General features: G+C 38.5%; 1 protein-coding gene across 1 annotated transcript; it reads left to right on the forward strand.

The window, feature by feature from the left end:
* The first annotated feature begins 6,726 nt into the window (after positions 1–6,726).
* LOC139446406 (enoyl-CoA delta isomerase 2-like) lies at positions 6,727–17,771 on the forward strand. The gene is made up of 10 exons (XM_071227736.1): positions 6,727–6,812; positions 9,373–9,532; positions 9,879–9,977; positions 10,187–10,369; positions 11,520–11,592; positions 12,011–12,113; positions 12,615–12,735; positions 13,363–13,452; positions 14,788–14,931; positions 16,533–17,771. The coding sequence occupies exons 1-10, from the start codon at positions 6,760–6,762 to the stop codon at positions 16,686–16,688; spliced, it is 1,182 nt and encodes a 393-aa protein (XP_071083837.1). The 5' UTR covers positions 6,727–6,759; the 3' UTR covers positions 16,689–17,771.
* Positions 17,772–20,598: the final 2,827 nt, after the last annotated feature.

Below are 20,598 nucleotides of genomic sequence, written 5' to 3' on the forward strand. Positions count from 1 at the left end.
GCATGACGTACCATGTGTTTGACATACACACGTATGCAAACAGAAATATAACTTGGATTAATATATCTGGTGTCATGCGATGCATGTGAACGGAGTATTCAAGAGACACTGAGGAGGATGAACTTTTCTAACAGTTCCCGATGCAATCCTGCCAACGATAACGTATCTGAAACATGACAGAAACACGGAAGTACTTGCAGATGACATGTATAATGTGCATGAACAGTTTATCCTTATGACATTTCAGCATATCCCTACCACAAGTGTAATGGGAAAACTTCGCACCTTTTGTATAGCAACAATATACTCAGCGCCATTATTAAAGGGGTCACGCAGATAAGAGATACAAATATTTTAAAAAGTCGCATTTTCAACTTTCAATAATGCAGATGAGTCACGTCTGGAATGAACTATTGTAGGCCCACATTCACTATTATTTGTCGTGTATTGCACGTGCATTGGGTAAACCACAGGTTGCGTTCTGGCGTGTGTTCTCCAACTGTTGATCACATTGTCAACATACTCAGATCTATTGTCGCTTGTTAGCCAAAGTTCATGGTTGACACCTTTCACACCTAGGTGGCCCTTCAATTAGGACGCTGAGTATGTACTCACTCGTTTGTCCATTGTATGTTAATATAACAAATCAAGTTCTCAATTAATACGTTTAGCTTCATCCACATATTTATACACTCTATTTATTAACATGATTAATGACAGCCAGGTGGATTTTATTTTTGTTTTCCCATGAACATGTTTCATGATATAGATTTGAAGATAATCTCTATGTCAAATGTATCCAAATGTGTGTCACACAGATGCCCTCTACCACATGTGACTAGTTATTATACGGTAGGTCTCGTCTCCTAAGACTGATTGATCAATATCTGGTGTGATTCATTTCAGCTGTCGGAAGGAGTAAATGTTCTGTATGACATCTGTGTGTATAGTCACATTCATTATGACCAAGGTGTGTTTTAGGAGGTATGTATTTAGGAATGGAAAGAATCTTAAACTCAAAAATATGTCAATTTTGAGGCTTTAGATGTTATAACAATGTATATTGGTGTTGGAAATACGTCAAAATTGTCAGGTGTGTGTTCTGCGTGTTTGAATATTTAAACATAAATTAATGATATCATAAATACTGAATATATAGTAAACCGGCGTCTCATACTATTAGTAAGTATATATTTTCAATTTGAAAAACAACACTGTTATGCAAGAGGCAATCAGATCGGATGGTCAGACTCGCTGACTTGGTCGACACATGTCATCGTATCCCAATTGTGTAGATCGATGTAATGATCACTGTCAATCACTGGATTGCCAGTCCTGGCATGATTATTTACACACAGTCGTCATATAGCTGGAATACCAGTGAGTCCGATGTTAAACAACAAACAAACAATATATGTGTCCCACCAGGATAAAAGGGACCTTATGGCTGCTAGGACACAACTGTGCTGCGCCATCATAAAGAAAGACATTTAAGGTCAACTTGCTTCCGTAACTCCCCCCCCCCCCCCCCCCCACCAACAACACACAAACAAACAACAACAACAAAACAATCTTATGAGAGTTGTGATAATGTAATATAAAAATTATTTCAAAACATTTCAGCATACATGTCTACTTTCAATTGATCAGACATAAAACCTAAAAACTTCAATTTGACATAAACAGTTATAAGTCTGAAAATAGGACTTTGCAGAAAATGAGCCCAAAATGCCGTGTATATCTGTAACAAATATTAAGTGAAGGTTATGAATTATTTTTTTTAGTGGCCCTAAAATATTGTAGTTTTATATTATGATAAGAAGCCCAAATATGATTTTTGACCCATAAGGTCCCTTATCTCATGGTTGGTCACATAAAGGTCGACATGTCGCAGAACTTTACGATAATGAAACTCAAACACACAGGATACATAACATAGAATATTTACATTTTTTTTAAAGTTAAGTTATATGCTATTTGCCTTTATTCGCTAGAAAAAGGTAGCTGAATAAGTCTACACGCTGAACTCTTATTCATAAATATAATTACGTCATCAAAACGTTTATATTATCGGGTACTCGCATACGAGTCGAGTTTCACCCGCCGCGTACTCGAGTCGAAACATTTGGAGCTGTTTGAAATCCCAGCCGTTATGGTTATGTTTATGGTGAAAGGGTGGTAATCGCGTTTATACAAGAGTTAACTAACTTGCCGGAACTCCGCACAATAATTTGCTCAAAACTTCACACACGGCGTGTGCCTTCAATCAAAGGGAGGTAATCACACCCCACAAATAAAGAGTTATGTCCCTTGTACCAAAGGGAGGTAAGTCTGTTTCGCAAATAGTAAACAGGATTTACAGTTACTTCCCTTTGACCATCAACGGCACGGGTCCTCAAGTCCAGTGACTCTTATCGGCGTTGTATGCTGGTAACGACGGGCGGACCCGAATTAAACTTAATCGACAGTGCGCGGGACATAAAACTACATTTGTGTCCACTCAGCATCTCACTTCACCTCACTCACAAGATACTGAGGTCGTGGTTGTCAGTAGTAGTTTTATTTATGGTCAAAGGGAGATAATCGCGTTTGTACAGGAGTTAAGTCCCTTCCCTTAACTCCACACAGTGTTTTGCTCAAAACTTCACACACGGCGTGTGCCCACAATCAAAGGGAGGTTATCGCGCCTAACTAATCAAGAGTTATGTCCCTTGTCCCAAAGGGAGGTAAGTCTGTTTCGCAAATAGTAAACAGGATTTACAGTTACTTCCCTTTGACCATCAACGGCACGGGTCCTCAAGTCCAGTGACTCTTATCGGCGTTGTATGCTGGTAACGACAGGTGGACCCGAATTAAACTTAATCAACAGTGCGCGGAACATAAAACTACATTTGTATCCACTCAGCATCTCATATTCCACTCACAAGATACTGAGGTCGTGGTTGTCGGTAGTAGTGTTATTTATGGTCAAAGGGAGATAATCGCGTTTGTACAGGAGTTAAGTCCCTTCACTTAACTCCACACAGTGTTTTGCTCAAAACTTCACACACGGCGTGTTCCGTCAATCAAAGGGGGGTAAACGCGCCCAACAAATTAAGAGTTATGTTTCTTGCAAGCTCCTTCCCAGCGCGTGACACCTTCGTTACACTCTCGGTAACATCGCTGCCACCAGTGTGGGCGCGGCCATTTCAAGCATCTTGAAATTTGCCCTCCAACCCCATATGTTGTAACGTTTATACATTTCAATATGAAAAGGTTTACGACTGACCATGTTTTCCAGATGAATTTACTTTGTTGTTTTGATAATCAGATTGGTTCGAGATTGCAGACTAACGGAAAATCAACCAACTTCTCCCTTACATTCTTACTATATCAATAACATGATAGTTTTAATGAAACAGAAATTCAAACTGACAAACAAAGAAAGTAATTTAGCAGCGATAAGTGTATTCGGCGTCATGACAGTCGTCTCTTGTTTGTAAACAAGTCATTGTCATTCGGTTGCGAGTTCAACTCCAAGCATGGTTGTGTCCACCTATTCACAGTAGGTGAGTTTTGACTGGTGGCAGCGATAGTATAGAGAGCTCCGGAAACGTACTATTGCTGTGAGGAGCTTGATGTTTCTTGTCCCAAAGGGAGGTAAGTCTTATTCGCAAATAGTAAACAGGATTTACAGTTACTTCCCTTTGACCATCTACGGCCAAGCTCCTTCCCAGCGCGTGACACCTTCGTTACACTCTCGGTAACATCGCTGCCACCAGTGTGGGCGCGGCCATTACAAAAATCAACGGCACGGGTCCAAGCTCTTCACAGCAATAGCCCGTTCTTGGAGCTCTCTATACTATCGCTGCCACCATTCAAAACTCCCAGGGGCGGTCGGGTAGCCTAGTGGTTAAAGCGTTCGCTCGTCACTCCGAAGGCCCGGGTTCGATTCCCGACATGGGTACAGTGTGTGAAGCCCATTTCTGGTGTCCCCCGTCGTGATATTGCTGGAATATTGCTATAAGCGGCGTAAAACCATACCCACTCACTCAATCAATCAAAACTCCCTACTGTGAATAGGTGGCCACAACCATGCTTGGAGTTGAACCGTTATGTTTACAAACAAGTGACGACTGTCGTGACGCCGAATACACTTACCGCTGCTAAATTACCTTCTTCGTTTGTCAATTTGAATTTCTGTTTCATTAAAACTATCGTGTTATTGATATAGTAAGAATGTAAGAGATAAGTTGGTTGATTTTCCGTTAGTCGATTTGCAATCTCGAACCAATCTGATGATACAAACAACAAAGTAAATTCATCTGGAAAACATGGTCAGTCGTAAACCTTTTCAAAATGAAATATGATGACATTCCCAAAGACATAAACAAAAGTATCAACGTTACTACATTTGGGGTTAGAGAGCAAATTTCAAGATACTTGTAATGGCCGCGCCCACACTGGTGGCAGCGATGTTACCGTGAGTGTAACGAAGGTGTCACGAAGGTTGTTTTAATAATCAGAATGGTTCGAGATTGCAGACTAACGGAAAATCAACCAACTTCTCCCTTACAATTATATCTACATGATAGTTTTAATTAAATAGAAATTTAAATTGACAAAGAAAGAAAGTAATTTACTAGGGGAAAGTGTATTCGGCGTCACAACAGCCGTCACTTTTTTGTAAACATAACGGTCAATCGGCTGCGAGTTCAACTCCAAGCATAGTTGTGGTCATCTATCACTGCGGGGAGTTTTGACTGGTGGCATAGATAGTATTAGAGAGCTCCACGAACGGGATATCGGTGTGAGGAGCTTGAAGTCCGCACAGTGTTTTGCTGAAAACTTCACAAACGGCGTGTGCCCTCACTCAAAGGGAGACACTCAAAGTCTAGTAACGCCAGGTGGACCCGAACTGAACTGAAATTGACAGTGCAGGGCCCATAAAATCCGTGTCCACTCGGCATGTATTGAACTCAGCAGTTTTTTTCAGCTATGTGACGGTGGTCTGTAAATAATTGAGCGTGGACCAGACAATTCAGTGATTGACATCATGAGCATCGATCTCCGCAGTGGGGATACTATGACATGCATCAACCAAGTCAGCGAGCCTGGTCACACTACCTCGTTATTCACCTCTTACAAAAGCTGAATTGCTGATGACCAATTCGATCTAACCCAGATCTTCACGGGTTATAGTGTGTGTGTGTGTGTGTGTGTGTGTGTGTGTGTGTTTGTGTGTGTGTGCTTGTACTAGTCCGGACTGATGTCGATTTATAGTGCTAGCTCACTGAGATACTATGCCGCTGTTTAACATGAATACCCCACTCAGACAAAGTATACTTACTCCGAACCGACCAGTCCTTGTTTTAGCCCCTTAATGCCGAGCGCCAGACAGGGTAACAACAAGTACCATCTTTTAACGTCTTTTGGTATGACGCGGTCGGGGATTGAACCCCGGACCTTCCGCTCTCCGGGCGGACGCTCCACCACTAGACCACGGAGGCGGTCCTCCTTTTACGACGAGCATGGGTTGCTGAAGACATTGATCTTCGCGGGGGAATAAACCAATGTTCTTTATAAATGACCAAGTGTACTAAAATAAATTAAAATACTTCCGTTCCACCGTGTAACGGCGTGTCAGTTTATTGTGGGAAGTAGATCCGAGGGGGCGCATGTCGTAGACTACTTCTTTGGTGAAGTCAAATGCATCGGCATTGGCGAAGGAAGAGCGGCACAGATAAAGGTTAAGATAACTGTAGCACGAAGGGTAAAGTGTACTGAACAAAATAATCTATCGCCACCTGTCAAACAACCTTATATGATTGACCAATCAAAAAGTTCGAAGTTATACAGAATTCGTCATTTTGTCCGACAACTTCAAACTTGTCGCATAACAAAGTGGTAGATATCATATAAATCAGATTCACTTCAAGGACGTTTTAAAATCACATATTTTATATATGTATTTAATATATGAGTTTCTAGCAAAGTAAAATTAGCTGGTCCATGGATCCCATTGTTCAAAATTTGAGTTTCCGAAAATAAAACGGTCTTTCGTTTTTTTCCTTCCTTGTACCCATGAAAACAGCAGATGTTGAATTTTGTAAATATCTTTGTCCGAGACCAGCCACAGGACAGAAAGTGTCTGGACAATTAGGTTTCCAAAATTAAACTGTAACGTGTAAAATCTATAAATGAACAAGAAACATTACACAAATGTATCCAGAACAATCGATTCCCGCAATGACTGGCGAAGTACATTCGACATGGTCAGTAGTGTCGTGAAAAACATCAACATCTTCGGAATGATAAAATATATTTTTGGGATGACGAAATCTTTAATTATTGATGGGTTCTGGTGACATGTTAATCCTCACAAACCTAAGTGTTATGTAATGCGTTTAAATGACGTACGCCGTTTTACCCCCAGAAAGTTTTTCTCTTCTGTGTTTTATTGATAATGGTTGATGCCAAACAGAATCGTTTTTATTGTTTTATTCACCAATAGGCCAATGTGTTGTTATCAGGGTGTGGTACCTCTTGATATGGTGCTGTTTGCTAAGGAGGTGACTTACTGTGCACATGAGACCTAATACCATATTGTTTTCATGACATTGTCGATTATGCTCTCAGCTCCTCGCAACGATAACCTCTTCCCTGCATACAGGTTCCATTTGTGAGTGACGCGAAGGTGTCACGCGCTGTGGTGGAGTTTAGCGATCAGAAGGCGAAGGGAGAGAACTCGGAAGAACGGGTATCGTGTTCGAGATTGCAATGGCAGCGTCTATTAGGAAAACCTTTAGCCTGTTGTCATCTGGAAGTTTCAGGTATTACTATCAACATCAAACTGTGAAACTTATAGGATTTATAACTACTGTGTGCCAATTATGTTAGCCGCTATTTTTTTCTGGAAGTCTTAGGCCTAATCTGAAAAAAAAACAACGAAACAAACACTTCCAGTGCCTGAACAGTGAGAGAATGTACATGAACTTTGGACTCTGTTCTAAGGGTCAACTGTAGGAGTTGGGTCCACGCTTCGGTGGTGTCCTCTTGTGCATTAATTCCTCATATGACTGAGGCCAACTGTTAAAATCCCCTTCCCATTGTCATTCTGCACACTTTTAAGGTAAGGTAGATTTCCGAAGCTGGGTGACACTTAGTGCCGAAACTGAAGCCGGGTTTCACTTACTGCCGAAACTGAGAGTGGGATTGTAAAGAAAGTAAAGTTCAAGGTACGGCCTAGGTGCTAATAGGATATTCTAGGTCTATCTATTCAGAGGTTTAGTCCAGGAAACCTTCGCGACCAGCTATAACATTCAAACATTCCCAATGTTCTACCAAAGTCTGATGCTGGCTTTGCACTCCTTGTTCCCAAACCAATTCTTTTTTTGTCAATGACAAGTGAGCAGGTACTAAGGGTGAAACGATACACCGATATTCCGATGCATCGAGATACTTGACCCACGATACGATATACGATAAACGTGGGCCCATTTATCGATACACCACGATACGGAACGCAAATCTCAAGTACAGCGTTTCCTCGCTATTGTGCCTTTCAATAAACCGCAAACTTGGTTATAGCGCGCGGTAATGCATGGCTCCCAAAAACGTACTTACATTTTTAATAAGCTCAGGTTTTACACCGACAGATGTTTTTCCCCATCTCATTAAACATTATCAGCTGATCCACGCAAGCACATAACAATGGAAATACAAGACAGGAAGTCCGAACTGAAGTACGCAATTCAATACCATTATTATACCATCTTGTTATTAAAACGTGTTCATTATAAATCTGGACTTGTGTTTGTAGTATATTTTATTAATTTTACTCAAAATTTCATTTAATATTGTTTTCATTAAATTACGTGAAATCATGTGTGAAGAGATACAGCAACCACGGTCAGATTACAGCTTTTGACGCATTGAAACGAACTCTAGTTGATAGAGAATGGATACACATATGAAAAAAAGGCCCTACTTTGACTCGTCAAAAGTCATATTTGTGGCAATTTGGCTAATATATGTCAACATAACGTTTTCGCAATCGAAATACATGTAGCACGGGAAGTCACTAGGGTGACTGGTCAAATTGTTCCATACGTAAAAATATCCTGCAACAGCAATCACCAGTACCAAAATGCTACACTTGTGGTTCTTATAATTTTAAATATATATATAGTAAAAGCTGCAACTAAGAAAACACGATATTGAATATATTATTCCTGATAAAACAAAAAATTCAGATACAATTTCTTCGACCATTGCATCAAAATTCTTTGACGTTGTATCACTGGTGGAGCACATTAATTATTTTCTGGTGTTTGAACTTTGAATTGTTTTTAAGGAAAGTTAGAGAAAGTTCCACTTTGAAGCTGAACAACTTCAGTAGTCTTGTTATTATAAAATAATTTTGACTGTTCCAAAATCATGAAAGGTTCAAACTTGACATGCTTTAAGTCTTGTTTTTTTTATCATTGCGTATCGAGATACGTATCGTATCGTGACCAGAATATCGAGATGCGTATCGTATCGTGACCTTCCTGTATCGTTGCAGCCCTAGCAGGTACTGTTTCAAATTCAGACAAAAAACTACAGCTGGCTAAAAAAGATTGATAATCGGAATTATCGTCAATGGGAAGAAATGTTAATGATTATAAATATGAAATTGTTGTCTTTGATAATAACTTACTTAAACTATAAGGTTAGATGTAAGGAAACAGATCATGTCAATTGTTGAAGATTGAAAGCAACTGTTTTTGTTATTCCTCAAATGTCCGCAGAGTTATCCATGCATAAATGTGTCACTGCTCACCATGCTCACCAGTTGCGTAAAATATGTTGATTTCTTTTGGGACTTTGTTGCATATTTGTTTAAAGTTACCTCTCGGATATATATCGATAACTGATCAAAGTTTAGTTCGCGATTATAAATCTCTATATTGATAGCCAGCCCTACAAAGAATATAACCAATACTGTGATTACTGACAATAATTTTATGATATGAGCTGAGTAGACGTTATACAAGTGCAAAATATCATTGACTTTCAAAGAAAAGAAAGGTCTTCAGATATAGGGCTGGGATGAGTCCAAATTTACTACCCGAGTACCAACTGTAGGCCTTAAACTGAGTACATAATGTCTGATTGGGAATTGTTTTATTGGAGCCCTGACAAACATTATTTAGATACGCTGAAGTTGAATGAAACTTTATTTTGACTCAAACATGTAAAGTCAAAAGGAATTGTCAGAAAAAAATGCAGGCATTATTGTTATTTTTGTTTGTTTGGAAAAAAACCAAGCACTAGACTTAATGCAATTTATGTGTTGATAGTGTTTTGCTTTTCTCTTTTTGTTTAATGAATGAGCTAACTGGTTTTCAGACTTTTGAGGACTCACAGTGAGAGACAGTTTCATCTTGCTGCAGTCAGGACCATGCCAGCCCATGATGCAGCGTTCGAGCAGGCTAAAGAAAGGCTCAAGACACTCAGTGAGGATCCAGGCAATCAAGTAAAGCTAAAGATGTATGGTCTCTTCAAGCAGGTATGTTTACATGTAGACAGTTGTGACAGACGTTACGCATTATGTTTTGGTTTACAAAGAATGCATTTTGGACAATTGACAAATGATAAACTAATTGTTATGACATGGATTTATGGATGAAAGAGTATGTATTTGTGTTTAAGTTATTTAAATCAAATTATTTTGCTTTGATAAAATGTAGTCAATATACTATGGTTGTTACAGATATTTGAAAGTGCAAATACTGGTTGATATTTTTCATCACTTAAAGTTTGCCTAAATTGTCAAATACATTGTTACTTTTGCATTATTGGCCTCCAAGAAGATATCTTTTGATAATACAAACTATCCATTATTGTCTTTTCAGGCCACTGTTGGCAAATGTAATGCACCCAAACCTGGAATGATGGACCTAGTGGGAAAAGCAAAATGGCAGAGTTGGAATGAGCTTGGCAGTATGTCTCAGGTAAATTTAGTATAATAGTATAAACGTGAGCAGTATTTTAGTTCCATCAGGACATGTGAGCTTCATATTGAAGAAAATGATGACAGCTGCAGAACATATGACATTATCAGTATTTATTGTCACAAACTTGTCTGCCTGTTTTAGCTCAGCTATTTTGTGTACTATCTGTTCTAAGCTATTTGAAGTAATGGTTCAGTTTGCTGTTTAAGGATGATGCACAAAAAGCCTACATCAATGTAGTAGAGTCCCTTGTGGCAGAAGAGCAAGGATCTGCCTCAACAGAGGCAAGTGGAGATGGAGGGAAGTACAAACAGATCAAAGTAACTCGAGAAGGAAAAGTTTTCAAGATCCTTCTGAACAGACCTACCAAGAAAAATGCTATCAATTATGAGGTACAGTGAAGTTTTTCAGATAGTTTTTTGATTTTCTGTGCTTCATTGACCCCTGTTATGCATTGGAAGTTTTGGAACCCAGATGCACAGAATCAAAGCCTACTGGACGTTATTTACATAAAACGAAATAAATGCAACACAGACTCCTTCTTTTATTTGGAAATCTGGTTTCTGAATCCGATGTGATTTCAGTTACCAACAGTGTAAAATACACACTAGTCTCCTACTTACTAGACACCAACCACGATTGATGATGTTTGTTTTACAATATATCACCAGGCAGCCAACATCAAAAGGAGGGTATCATGTGATCTCTGTGTTAATCAGTTACATGTCTCGTTATTTGGGCAGTCATTGAAGAAAGATATTATGCATTATATAACAGACTTTTTTATGCCTTGGTGGAAACTGGGTAGGGGAGGTAACTCTGGTCAGTTAACACAGTATTAAGACATCTGGAAACTCACTCTTTATGCATGTAGACCTATACACGCTAGCCACATGATTTCCTAAGGCAACTCATTTTCTTTCTAATCGCCACGGTGTGGTGACGTGCTACACCGATTGAGACCTTTTTAATTCTAACTGGGGGATAATTTTCAATCCCTTTGGCGTTTTTTCTCACGGTTCAATCATGGACAATCAAGTAGTATGAAGTGGCTGGTGTGTATCACATGGCTTGTGTATCGGTCAACATGCATACCGAGTGTACACGACCCAGATTGTTGGGAGTTGACCATGGTGATGTGAGGGAAGTTTGAGCAAATTGTTTTTTAGAAGATGGAAATATGGATCCAAATATGGATCGTAGAAGAAAGAAGTATGCATAGTGTAATATAGGATAAGTATGTAAATATACAATTTATTGTAAAATTTACATACATTTCTGATCATATAAACAGGTGTCCCAAATGTCCAATGTCTTGCTGGTACAATATTGGCTTAATTACTCATGTATTCAAAATTGCTGAGGTAGTACATGTACTGACACACTAGACTTTCAAAAGTACATAATTACCATGTGTGTATATTATTAAACTCCCACAAGACAAATTGGGAATTACTAGTCAAATCAAAGGTCAGTGAGATTAAGACCTGGCACAGTGCTTGTGAAGCAGGTGTTTGACAAAAGGGTATAATTGTCTTACAGATGTACAGAGAATGGATTGACGCTCTGAAAGAGGCCAGTCAGGACAAAAGTGTATCCATTGCTGTAGTGACTGGTAAGCCAAGATAATATTGAGAGTAAATTACCCGGTAGTTAACTTTTCCCATGACAGTGAAGGATTTGTGAGAATTGTGAGATTTCTTGAAAGTTGCAGGAAAAGGCCCCGGCAGTCATGTGAGTTCAAAACCTTCAAAGACTATTTGCATACATGAAGAACCTTGTGGGCATAGTCAAAACAATGGGCAAGGTCATGTGAACCGGAATGTGTGAAATTGTGTCTTTTGATGATCATTTCAGTAAAGACTTATTCACATCGCCTGTTTCGCTTTGTTTCATATTTGTATGCTCATCTGGCAGGACATGATGAAAAAGATGAAATAAACATGTTTGCTAATCTGGCAACACATTTTGAGTGAAATAATATTTGCATGAATAGTCATAAATAGAATTTTGAATCACTGATTATTTCACAGGTGCTGGAGACTATTACTGTAGTGGAAATGATCTGGCTAACTTTGCCAACATCAAACCCAGTGATATTGGCAAGATGGCACTCGATGCCCGAGAAATACTCAGGTGGGTTTCTCATCACCTCATCTCTCATCTTTTCTATGCTTTTGATGTAACAGTACATAGTGTCGAAAAGTAGGCATGAAAGTTGAGGTGTCCTTGTCGTAGTCTGATAAGTATTTGATAATAGTTAAAACATTGGAGGTTCCTTTGATTTTACTAGATACTAGAGGACAATGCATGTAGGCCAAGGTACCCAGGTGTATAAGATCATGCAGGCAGTGGTTGTGTTGATGCTGAAGATCAGTCGGGTTAGGACTGTGTTGGTATTGAAGATCAATCTGTACAGAGCCTTTGCCTGTTTCACCAGCAACTTCTTTTATGCAATTTAAGGTCATCTTTTTTAACCCTGCCGGTTAAGTTATGTATGAAAAGTTTGAGAATTTCAACACAATAATCAAAGCTTCAAAATAAGGTTGTTATGGATATAAACATACAGATATTAAGCGGCATGAACCTGGAGCAAGTGTTGAAGGATTGAGTCATATGAGATGTTTTTTGTTTCAGGGAATTTGTTGGGACTTTCATTGATTTCCCGAAGCCATTGATTGGTTTAATTAATGGCCCTGCAGTTGGGGTTTCAGTCACCACACTTGGTCTGTTTGATGCAGTCTATGCCTCAGATAGGGTATGTAACAAACATGTGTTTAGAATAACTTTGCTTCTATTCTAGATTAATCAAATCAATGAAATATCTGTCTCTTGTGTTGTGCTCTGGTGAATTTGGTAGCACCCAGGATAGGCCATTCTTTGCTGTATATGAGAAGAGTTCTCAGCAACCTGTGTTTAATATTTGTGTTTATTTGTTATTTTCATGAAATAAGGGAATTGTAAACTTCAGGGTGAAATATAACTCATGGTATATGCATGATATACAGACAAGATCCTAAATGATGCACCATTTCATGCTAGTAAACTAAAATCAAGCTCATGGCAATGTTTTTATAAGTATGAATGTCTTGTTGGGTCAAAAGTTGTTTTATATATTGAAGAAGACTAAGTTCTAGACAATGCATATATTGCCAACCAAATGAGTTATTTACTGTCAAAAGAGTTAAAGATCATGTGACTAAAACTAGAAAGTGTACACTAGTGTTGACAACTATGTACCAGTGACCAAGGCAGATATTCATGTATTTGAATGACGATGCATCTATTATCGAATGAAATTTGAAGTTTGAATTTCTGACTGTCATGTTAATATTTGGACTTTCAGCTTGTCATTGCTTATATTCACCATGAACACATTTTGCAGGCAACATTCCACACCCCTTTCACAGTGCTGGGTCAGTCACCTGAGGGATGCTCTTCTTATGTGTTCCCAAAGCTCATGGGATCGGCAAAGGTACATAATCAGAGATGCCAACCATTATGATCTCGGCAGAATCCTTAAGAGATTTTGCCCCATACTCTGCCAATATGAAAAGTGAATTTGAATATGAATTTTGGCCCAAAAATTACCAGATATTTTGATTAGTTGTTGATTTCACTATCTGTCAGAGCGTTTGTGTAATAAAGAGTTCATTCCTAAAGACAAATGCTTCCTCTGGAACTTTATCTGTAATAATAACTGTTTTGCAGGAACCAATTTCACCAAAACATTCTTTTCCTAACTGTGATTCCCGGATTATTCTCAGTGAAACAGATCATCGTTTACAGTATCAGCAAATGTAGAAAGCATGTTGCTTCCAAAGAAGCACATGACAATATGTTGATATGACTGTGTAAGACAGTTACATCATACTTTGGTCAAAAAGAGGATATGTATTCTCTGTATTGCTGGGGTTAATACATTATCACAGGCATTGTCAAATAGTTTCAGCTTTTCAAGTTAACAGATGTTTCAGAGTTTGGGCGATGACAAAAGAAAAGTCTGTCATGCTTATGTGTTTAACATTAATAATTTTAGACAGCAAATGTCCCAGGTATTCCTAATTGCCTCAAATTAGGGTTGGCATCTGAGTATGTTACACACATATGCCTGTTTAGTATCAGTGTCTGTCAGTACAGGAATATCAGTTGCTTGTGTTTAATACACTAGCTGTACTTGTCTCCAGGTCAAACACCAATAACATTGACAACAATTGCTATTTCTGATACATTGTGGAGGCTTCAGGGTTTGAAAATAACATGTCTGCTACTCTGAGATTACCGGTTGTAATTTTCAGTGAGCACTTGTGACATTTCCTTATGGACTACAGTTTTACCATAAGTTAGATGGGGATCATTTTTGGGTATTAGTGTAAATAAGAATGAGTTTCTAATCTGGAACTTATTGATGTGATTGTTAATGTCTGGAATCCAAGACTGAATCTTGCCAAGGCATGACTTGATATCTGAAGGCAATAACCTGTCCCACCAAATATGATGGTCATTTGATTAGCAATAATGAGATGTAGTTTGTGTTCTGGGGAATCATTTGAGAAAATCTGAATTTATCTTAATTCAGTTTAATAGACATAAGTTTATTTCGACATTTCAATTTCAAAGACCATAATTTTCCTTATTTTCAACCATTACATTTTCTGGAGAGAGGTTTCAATGTTCTCTTTATATTCCAACCTTGAAGAGAACTCAACACATTTGTCATGTTTGTTATCTGCTGTGTAATTGACATAATTTTCATATTTCCAAATGTAAAAAATTCCTGTATTGTAATTTTTTGTATGTTATTTTACAGGCAAATGAAGTGTTGCTGTTCAACAAAAAATTGACAGCTCAAGAAGCAAAAGAGAGAAATCTCATCACTAACATCATCCCAGAAAATTCTTTCCAGAAGGAAGCAGATGCAATTATGCAGGGGTACTCAAAGTTGCCACCTAAGGTAATCTTTACACAATGCAGAAATGTGCATCCAGTATGCACAAATGTACAGAATGGATGCAGAAAAAAAAATATATTGCATCCTCCGGACACACAATAATATTACACCAATTTTTTACAAGAAATATGTAGGTCCTGTAATTAAAGTAATGATTAAATCTTACTGTACACAACCCTGTTTCATAACCATATTTTCTTGAGTATGACTTTTGATGTTTTTTTCACCCAATGCAAAGACATTACCGTGAGCACGTAACACTGGAAATACCATGTCAACAAATCTGTACAGGAGTATGCAATGAAATCTTGTAATTACACTGTCTGGTTATAAAAAGGTGTTCATTGAATATCTGGACTTATGTTTGTAATCTATTTCATTAATCTTATTCAAAATTCCTTTCAATATTGTTTAAAATCATTTCGGCAAAATCATGTGTGAAACGATCGGAAGATCGCACAACTCACTGTTACTTCCAGCAACCACATGTGCAGTCAGATTACCGCTATTGATGCCTTGAAACATACTTTAGTTGACAGAGAATGGATACACATATCATGAGTGCCATACTTTGACCCATTAAAAGTCATATTTGTTGTAGTATGACGATTCTATGTCAACATATAGTTCTCGCGATCACGTGCACGGGAGCCTTGATGGTGACTGGTCAAATTGTTCAGTGTGAAAAAAAATATCCGGCTATAGCGATCAGCTGCACTGAATACCATTTAAATACAATTTAAACAGTAGACCAACATGTCTGGTGATATTTTATCTCAAATTTCAAATTTGTTCTGACCAAGTTTCTTATCACAGGTTCATTTACCTGAATTCACTGAAGGGGTACGGTGTAATGTTTTTCTGCGCATAATATTTGAAATTTTTTTTTTCTCAAAATACTGAATCCCCTAGAGGGGAATGCGCATAATACTTTGGTGCACACTATACTCAAGAAAATATGGTACTTTACAGGACCCTCATTTTTCCTGTAGTTTGTAGGCCAAGGTAAAACCCTTGGGGTTTCTGGGGCAGATTAGGTGTTTGGGACCCTATATTTGTCTTAAGAATCAACTAAAATGAGGATTAAGTGGCCACAATGTGTGACTTGTCTGAATGTCATCATCCCCTGGCAATGCAGATGGTTATAAACCACCAGTTTGCCTAGTCCAGGCTTGGATTATTGACAGGCCGTTGTTGTATTACTGAGATGTTACTGACTGCAGTATTAATCAACATTCATTCACTGTTTGGTAATACCGCTTGCAACAGCTAATGTTGTAACTGCACCTTAAAAATACATGTATGAAACTGTGCATATTTGATACTTCTCAAGGAATTATCGTATTGTGTATCATGGTACATACTGCAGGTTTCCAGGCTTGATTATTTTCAGGCCACTGTGATATGACTAGAATAATTTGACTTCAGTAAAATATAATCCATGAATATGCTTATCCACAGTTGAAATGTATTGACATTATTAATAAATTACTTCAACAAATGTTTTTAGTAAGTGACAGTATTGTATATCAGCAATCATCAAAGAACACATTGTATGACTTACCACAAACTGAAAGTTTTTGAATCCCTATTTCTATTTTCAGAGCATGACCACCTCTAAAAACCTTATCCGTGAGGTTGAGAAAAAGAAGCTGCATGAAGTGAATGAGAAGGAGTGTGACCTGCTGGTTGAGAGGTGGCAGTCCGACGAGTGTATGAATGCTATCATGGCCTTCTTCACAAGGAAGTCCAACCTGTAAGCCGGAGTGTGTCTGAGCCAGGAAACAATGTAGTCTTGTATATATACTACTCAACTTTTGAGCACTATATCAATCCAGGTGGGATTCAAAAGATGTTGAGATGTTATTATACAGAAAGTAAATGATGTTACTACTGGTGATTTTTCAGCTTCATTTCAAGTTGAATGAGTGAGTATGGTTTTACGCCGCTTTAAGCACTATACCAGTAATATCACGGTGGGGGACATGAGAAATGGGCTTCACACATTGTACCTATGTCGGGAATCAAACCTGGGTCTTCGGCGTGATTAGTGAATGCTTTAGCCACTAGGCTACCCATCCGCACTACTTCAAGTTGAGGGGCGTGTTGAGTAGTCTTGTGCTTAGAAAGCTTAAGGTCATCATGCCAAAGGCTGGGGTTTAATTCTCCAAATGAGTACAATGTGTGAAGCCTATTTCTTTGTACCATGCTGTGACATTGCTAGAAAAATGCTCACTCAATTTGAAATAATCCGAAGTACAAGAATTGTTGACCTTTGAGTTTCGTCACATTGATATATCTTTTATCCCTGTCAAAAGTTGTGTAGCATATGTGCAGATGTAACTGTACTACTGAGTGTGATTCTGTAACAAGGGTTTGTAATATTATTCATGTGAATAGCGTTTTATTTTCAGGGGTATCTAATCTTAAGGAACTCGATGTAATGGCAACATTAAACAAACCTTGCAATTTGTTGTTTCAGTTCAATTACTTCAATGAATGATTACATATTTCATCTTACATGACAACATTATCTATGCATTCTGTGTGGAATCCCACTTGCCAAAATGACATTGACCTTGGTTTGTACTAGATTTTGTGTTATCTGGTATGAGAGAATGAAAATATCATGAAGTGAGATATATCTGTTTGCATCTGAGAAAACATCCATGTAAGCTGACATATTCTGTACATTAGCTGGTATCCTTTGTCCACCCACTGAAATGAACTGTATCCTTCCAACAAAGTCAGCCTGTGATGTTTCACTGTTGTTCAGACTTCATTCATCTGATGCTGTCCAAATTCACCGTGAATTGAAACTGAATAAACCATGTTTGTATTTATATCTGAGTTTTTCATTGTGTCAAGGTGATTAGAAGTAGTGGGGTTGCAGATTACTGGATCAGATTGATCACTGATTTGAACTGAAATGCATGGAACTTACAACCAACCTGATAAGTAAAGTGAGGGTTGATATTGCTATGTGCTGCCACATTGTTAAATGTCAGTTGTAAGAAGTACCACTTGCTTCTTTTGTCATAGGGGCGGGATAGTATAGATCTCTCTAACCCATGCTGATGTTAAAAGGTGACAACTGTGTGTCATTGTTCCTGACAACCTTCCTCATAATATCAGCCGCTGGTTTGTCTGGTCCAGATTTGATTCTTTATAAGTCACCATGGTGTAGCTGGGATATTACTGACTGCAGTGTCATACCACATTAACTCACTCACTCATTCTGGTGCACAATAAGGTAAAAATGTGGATCAATTAGATGTAGAGTTTGGATGTTTGATTGATGACAGTACAGCAGGTTTTGGCACCCAAGGCTTTAGCCAGCACCCAATGACAGACGTTTGTTGCATTTAAATATATAAAACAGACTGGTCATATCTTCCATACATTTACACCGTCAAAATACTGTTACCTCAAGGACACAATAGTTACTGCCATTCCCAGGGCAACATCAATGCAACATCGCAATAAGTACCCTTTCAATGCTCCTTGCTATCCAGAAGTACCATCTTGAAATCAATCACCTTTATGGATATGATTATGTAATGCTGTTTTAGACATAAGCTTGTTAACTGTACATAACATGATTAAAGAAATATGTTGCTATCTGCCAAAGAACAGGGTTCTCCAAAATCTGTGGATCAATCGGCAAACATCTCACAGTGCGCCTGATTACTGTCAATGAGCAACTGAGTAGGAATGTACAAGGGGAGCCTATGACTGACTGGGTTGATGGAGTTATATTTTTCAACATATCTCTGCCAATGATGCTTCCACAGCAGAAATGATGTCATTATGCTCTGCACTTGCTAGACTCTTCTTTCTTGAAGTTTGAGAAAAAGGTGGAAATCTGACCATGCCAAATCTGGTGAATATGAATCATGTTCAATGGGTTGGAAGCCACAGTCTTGCATTGCAGCCATGACGTCATCATAATTTGCATTACTCTGGCTAGGGAGTTCTTTTTTCAAGTTTGAGAAAAGGTGGAAATCTGACCAGCGCTAAATCTGGTGAATATGAATCATGTTCAATGAGTTTGAAGCCACAGTCTTGCATTGCAGCCATGACGACAATAGACCGTGCACAAGTGCATTGTCCTCATGGAACAACACACCTTCAGTAAGTTTTCCACGATTTTGGCCTTGCTATTTTCACAGTTACCTTAGCAGATTAGCATAACATTGGACATTAATGCACTCACCTTTCAGGAGGTAGTCCACCAGTAGGATTTCTTTGTAATCCCAGAAACCCAAAGCCACCACACTGGCAGCTAATGAAATAGACTTGACTTCTTCGTTTGATTTTTTTTCCACTGCTTTGACATTTGTTTAATCTTTGGGTAATAGTGGTGAACCCAACGCTCATCAATGGTTACAAACAAATCAACAAACACAGCCGGGTCTACTTCAAAATGACGTAAATTTCCTCTCGAGATCACGAGCGTTTCTGATCAGGATTCAGAAACCTTGGAACCCAGCTTGTCAAAACCATTAGTCATGCCCGGTTCATTCCTCAGAATGTTCTTAACTCGTTCATGAGATATGTCTCCTGGAATGTGGGGTATGGTGAGTCATCGATCATCCATTATCATCTCAACATTTTCTTTAGTGGTAACATATGAAGATCTTCCTGATCTTAAATCATCTTCGCAGCTCTCACTTCCCCTCTTGAAATCTCTTGCCCACCTCTAAAGAGTGTCAAGAGAAGGAACGCCATCCCCTAAAGTCGACATCATGTTCGCAAGGCTGTCTGTAGGATTTGCCCTTTCAGTTGAAGAAACTTGATGACACCGCCGTAGCCAAGTTTGTCCATTTTCATCAACAGAGAATAGCTTGTCACTTTGATGCCTGATGTATTTGGTTCAAATGCAGCCCGTATAAGCATATAAGTATTGCACTTAATACATGCAAACTGTTGAGGGTGCACTAGACTTCCTTCGTAGGTAACCCAGAACGTTTCAGTCACCCCTCGTATCAGTGAAGATTTCCTCAACATCTGTTAAGATGTATCCAACGGGAAGTGAAAGTAATTAACATATATTATTCAGTGTATTCGGTTGTGTACTGCTCGTAGAATCACAGGTCTTGGTAATATTACCAGCTACACACACCTTTCTTCTGTTAAGTCATCATGGTTGGTCATAGCCGAAGCGGCAGGTGCACCAGATTGTTCAACAGACGGAGGGTGGACAGCATTCCAGCAGGGAAACAGTTTTTCGGAAAAATGGGCACTGCACAATATGCGCTTCTAAGCGAAACATTAGTCAGCTAATCGTTACTTTTGTTGAAACCATGTTATCAAATGATATAGATATGTTTTTTAATACGTAAACATCATTTTTGAAAAATGAACTTCGGGAGAGGTGGACCACCATCACCCCACCCTACCATGGTCTTAAAGTTTAACATAGTGGAATACAAGATAAAATCTCCAGTGAGGAGCTTGAATCGCATGCTTTATATTATTTTGTCAGTCTTCACGAGCTATTCCTATTCTAAATATACATATCCACTGTTAATTACACGTTAATTCACTGACTTCCAAGGTTTCATAGTTACCCCGGATCCGACTGTTGTAGAAATATGTACTTGTCATATAGTAAATAACTCGAAATAATTGAGCGGTATGTGTATACATTTTATGAATATTCAGTTC

Source organism: Haliotis cracherodii, unplaced genomic scaffold (assembly GCF_022045235.1).
Source record: "Haliotis cracherodii isolate W230 unplaced genomic scaffold, xgHalCrac1.p SCAF_10, whole genome shotgun sequence".
NCBI lineage: Eukaryota > Metazoa > Mollusca > Gastropoda > Lepetellida > Haliotidae > Haliotis > Haliotis cracherodii.

What these genes read in the sequence shown, in the direction of transcription:
- LOC139446406 (XM_071227736.1), top strand. Translation starts at nt 6,760, where the DNA reads ATGGCAGCGTCTATTAGGAAAACCTTTAGCCTGTTGTCATCTGGAAGT. An exon ending in AAAATGCTATCAATTATGAG is followed by an intron (nt 10,370 to 11,519) that starts GTACAGTGAAGT and finishes ATTGTCTTACAG; the next exon opens with ATGTACAGAGAATGGATTGA. An exon ending in GATGCCCGAGAAATACTCAG is followed by an intron (nt 12,114 to 12,614) that starts GTGGGTTTCTCA and finishes TTTTTGTTTCAG; the next exon opens with GGAATTTGTTGGGACTTTCA.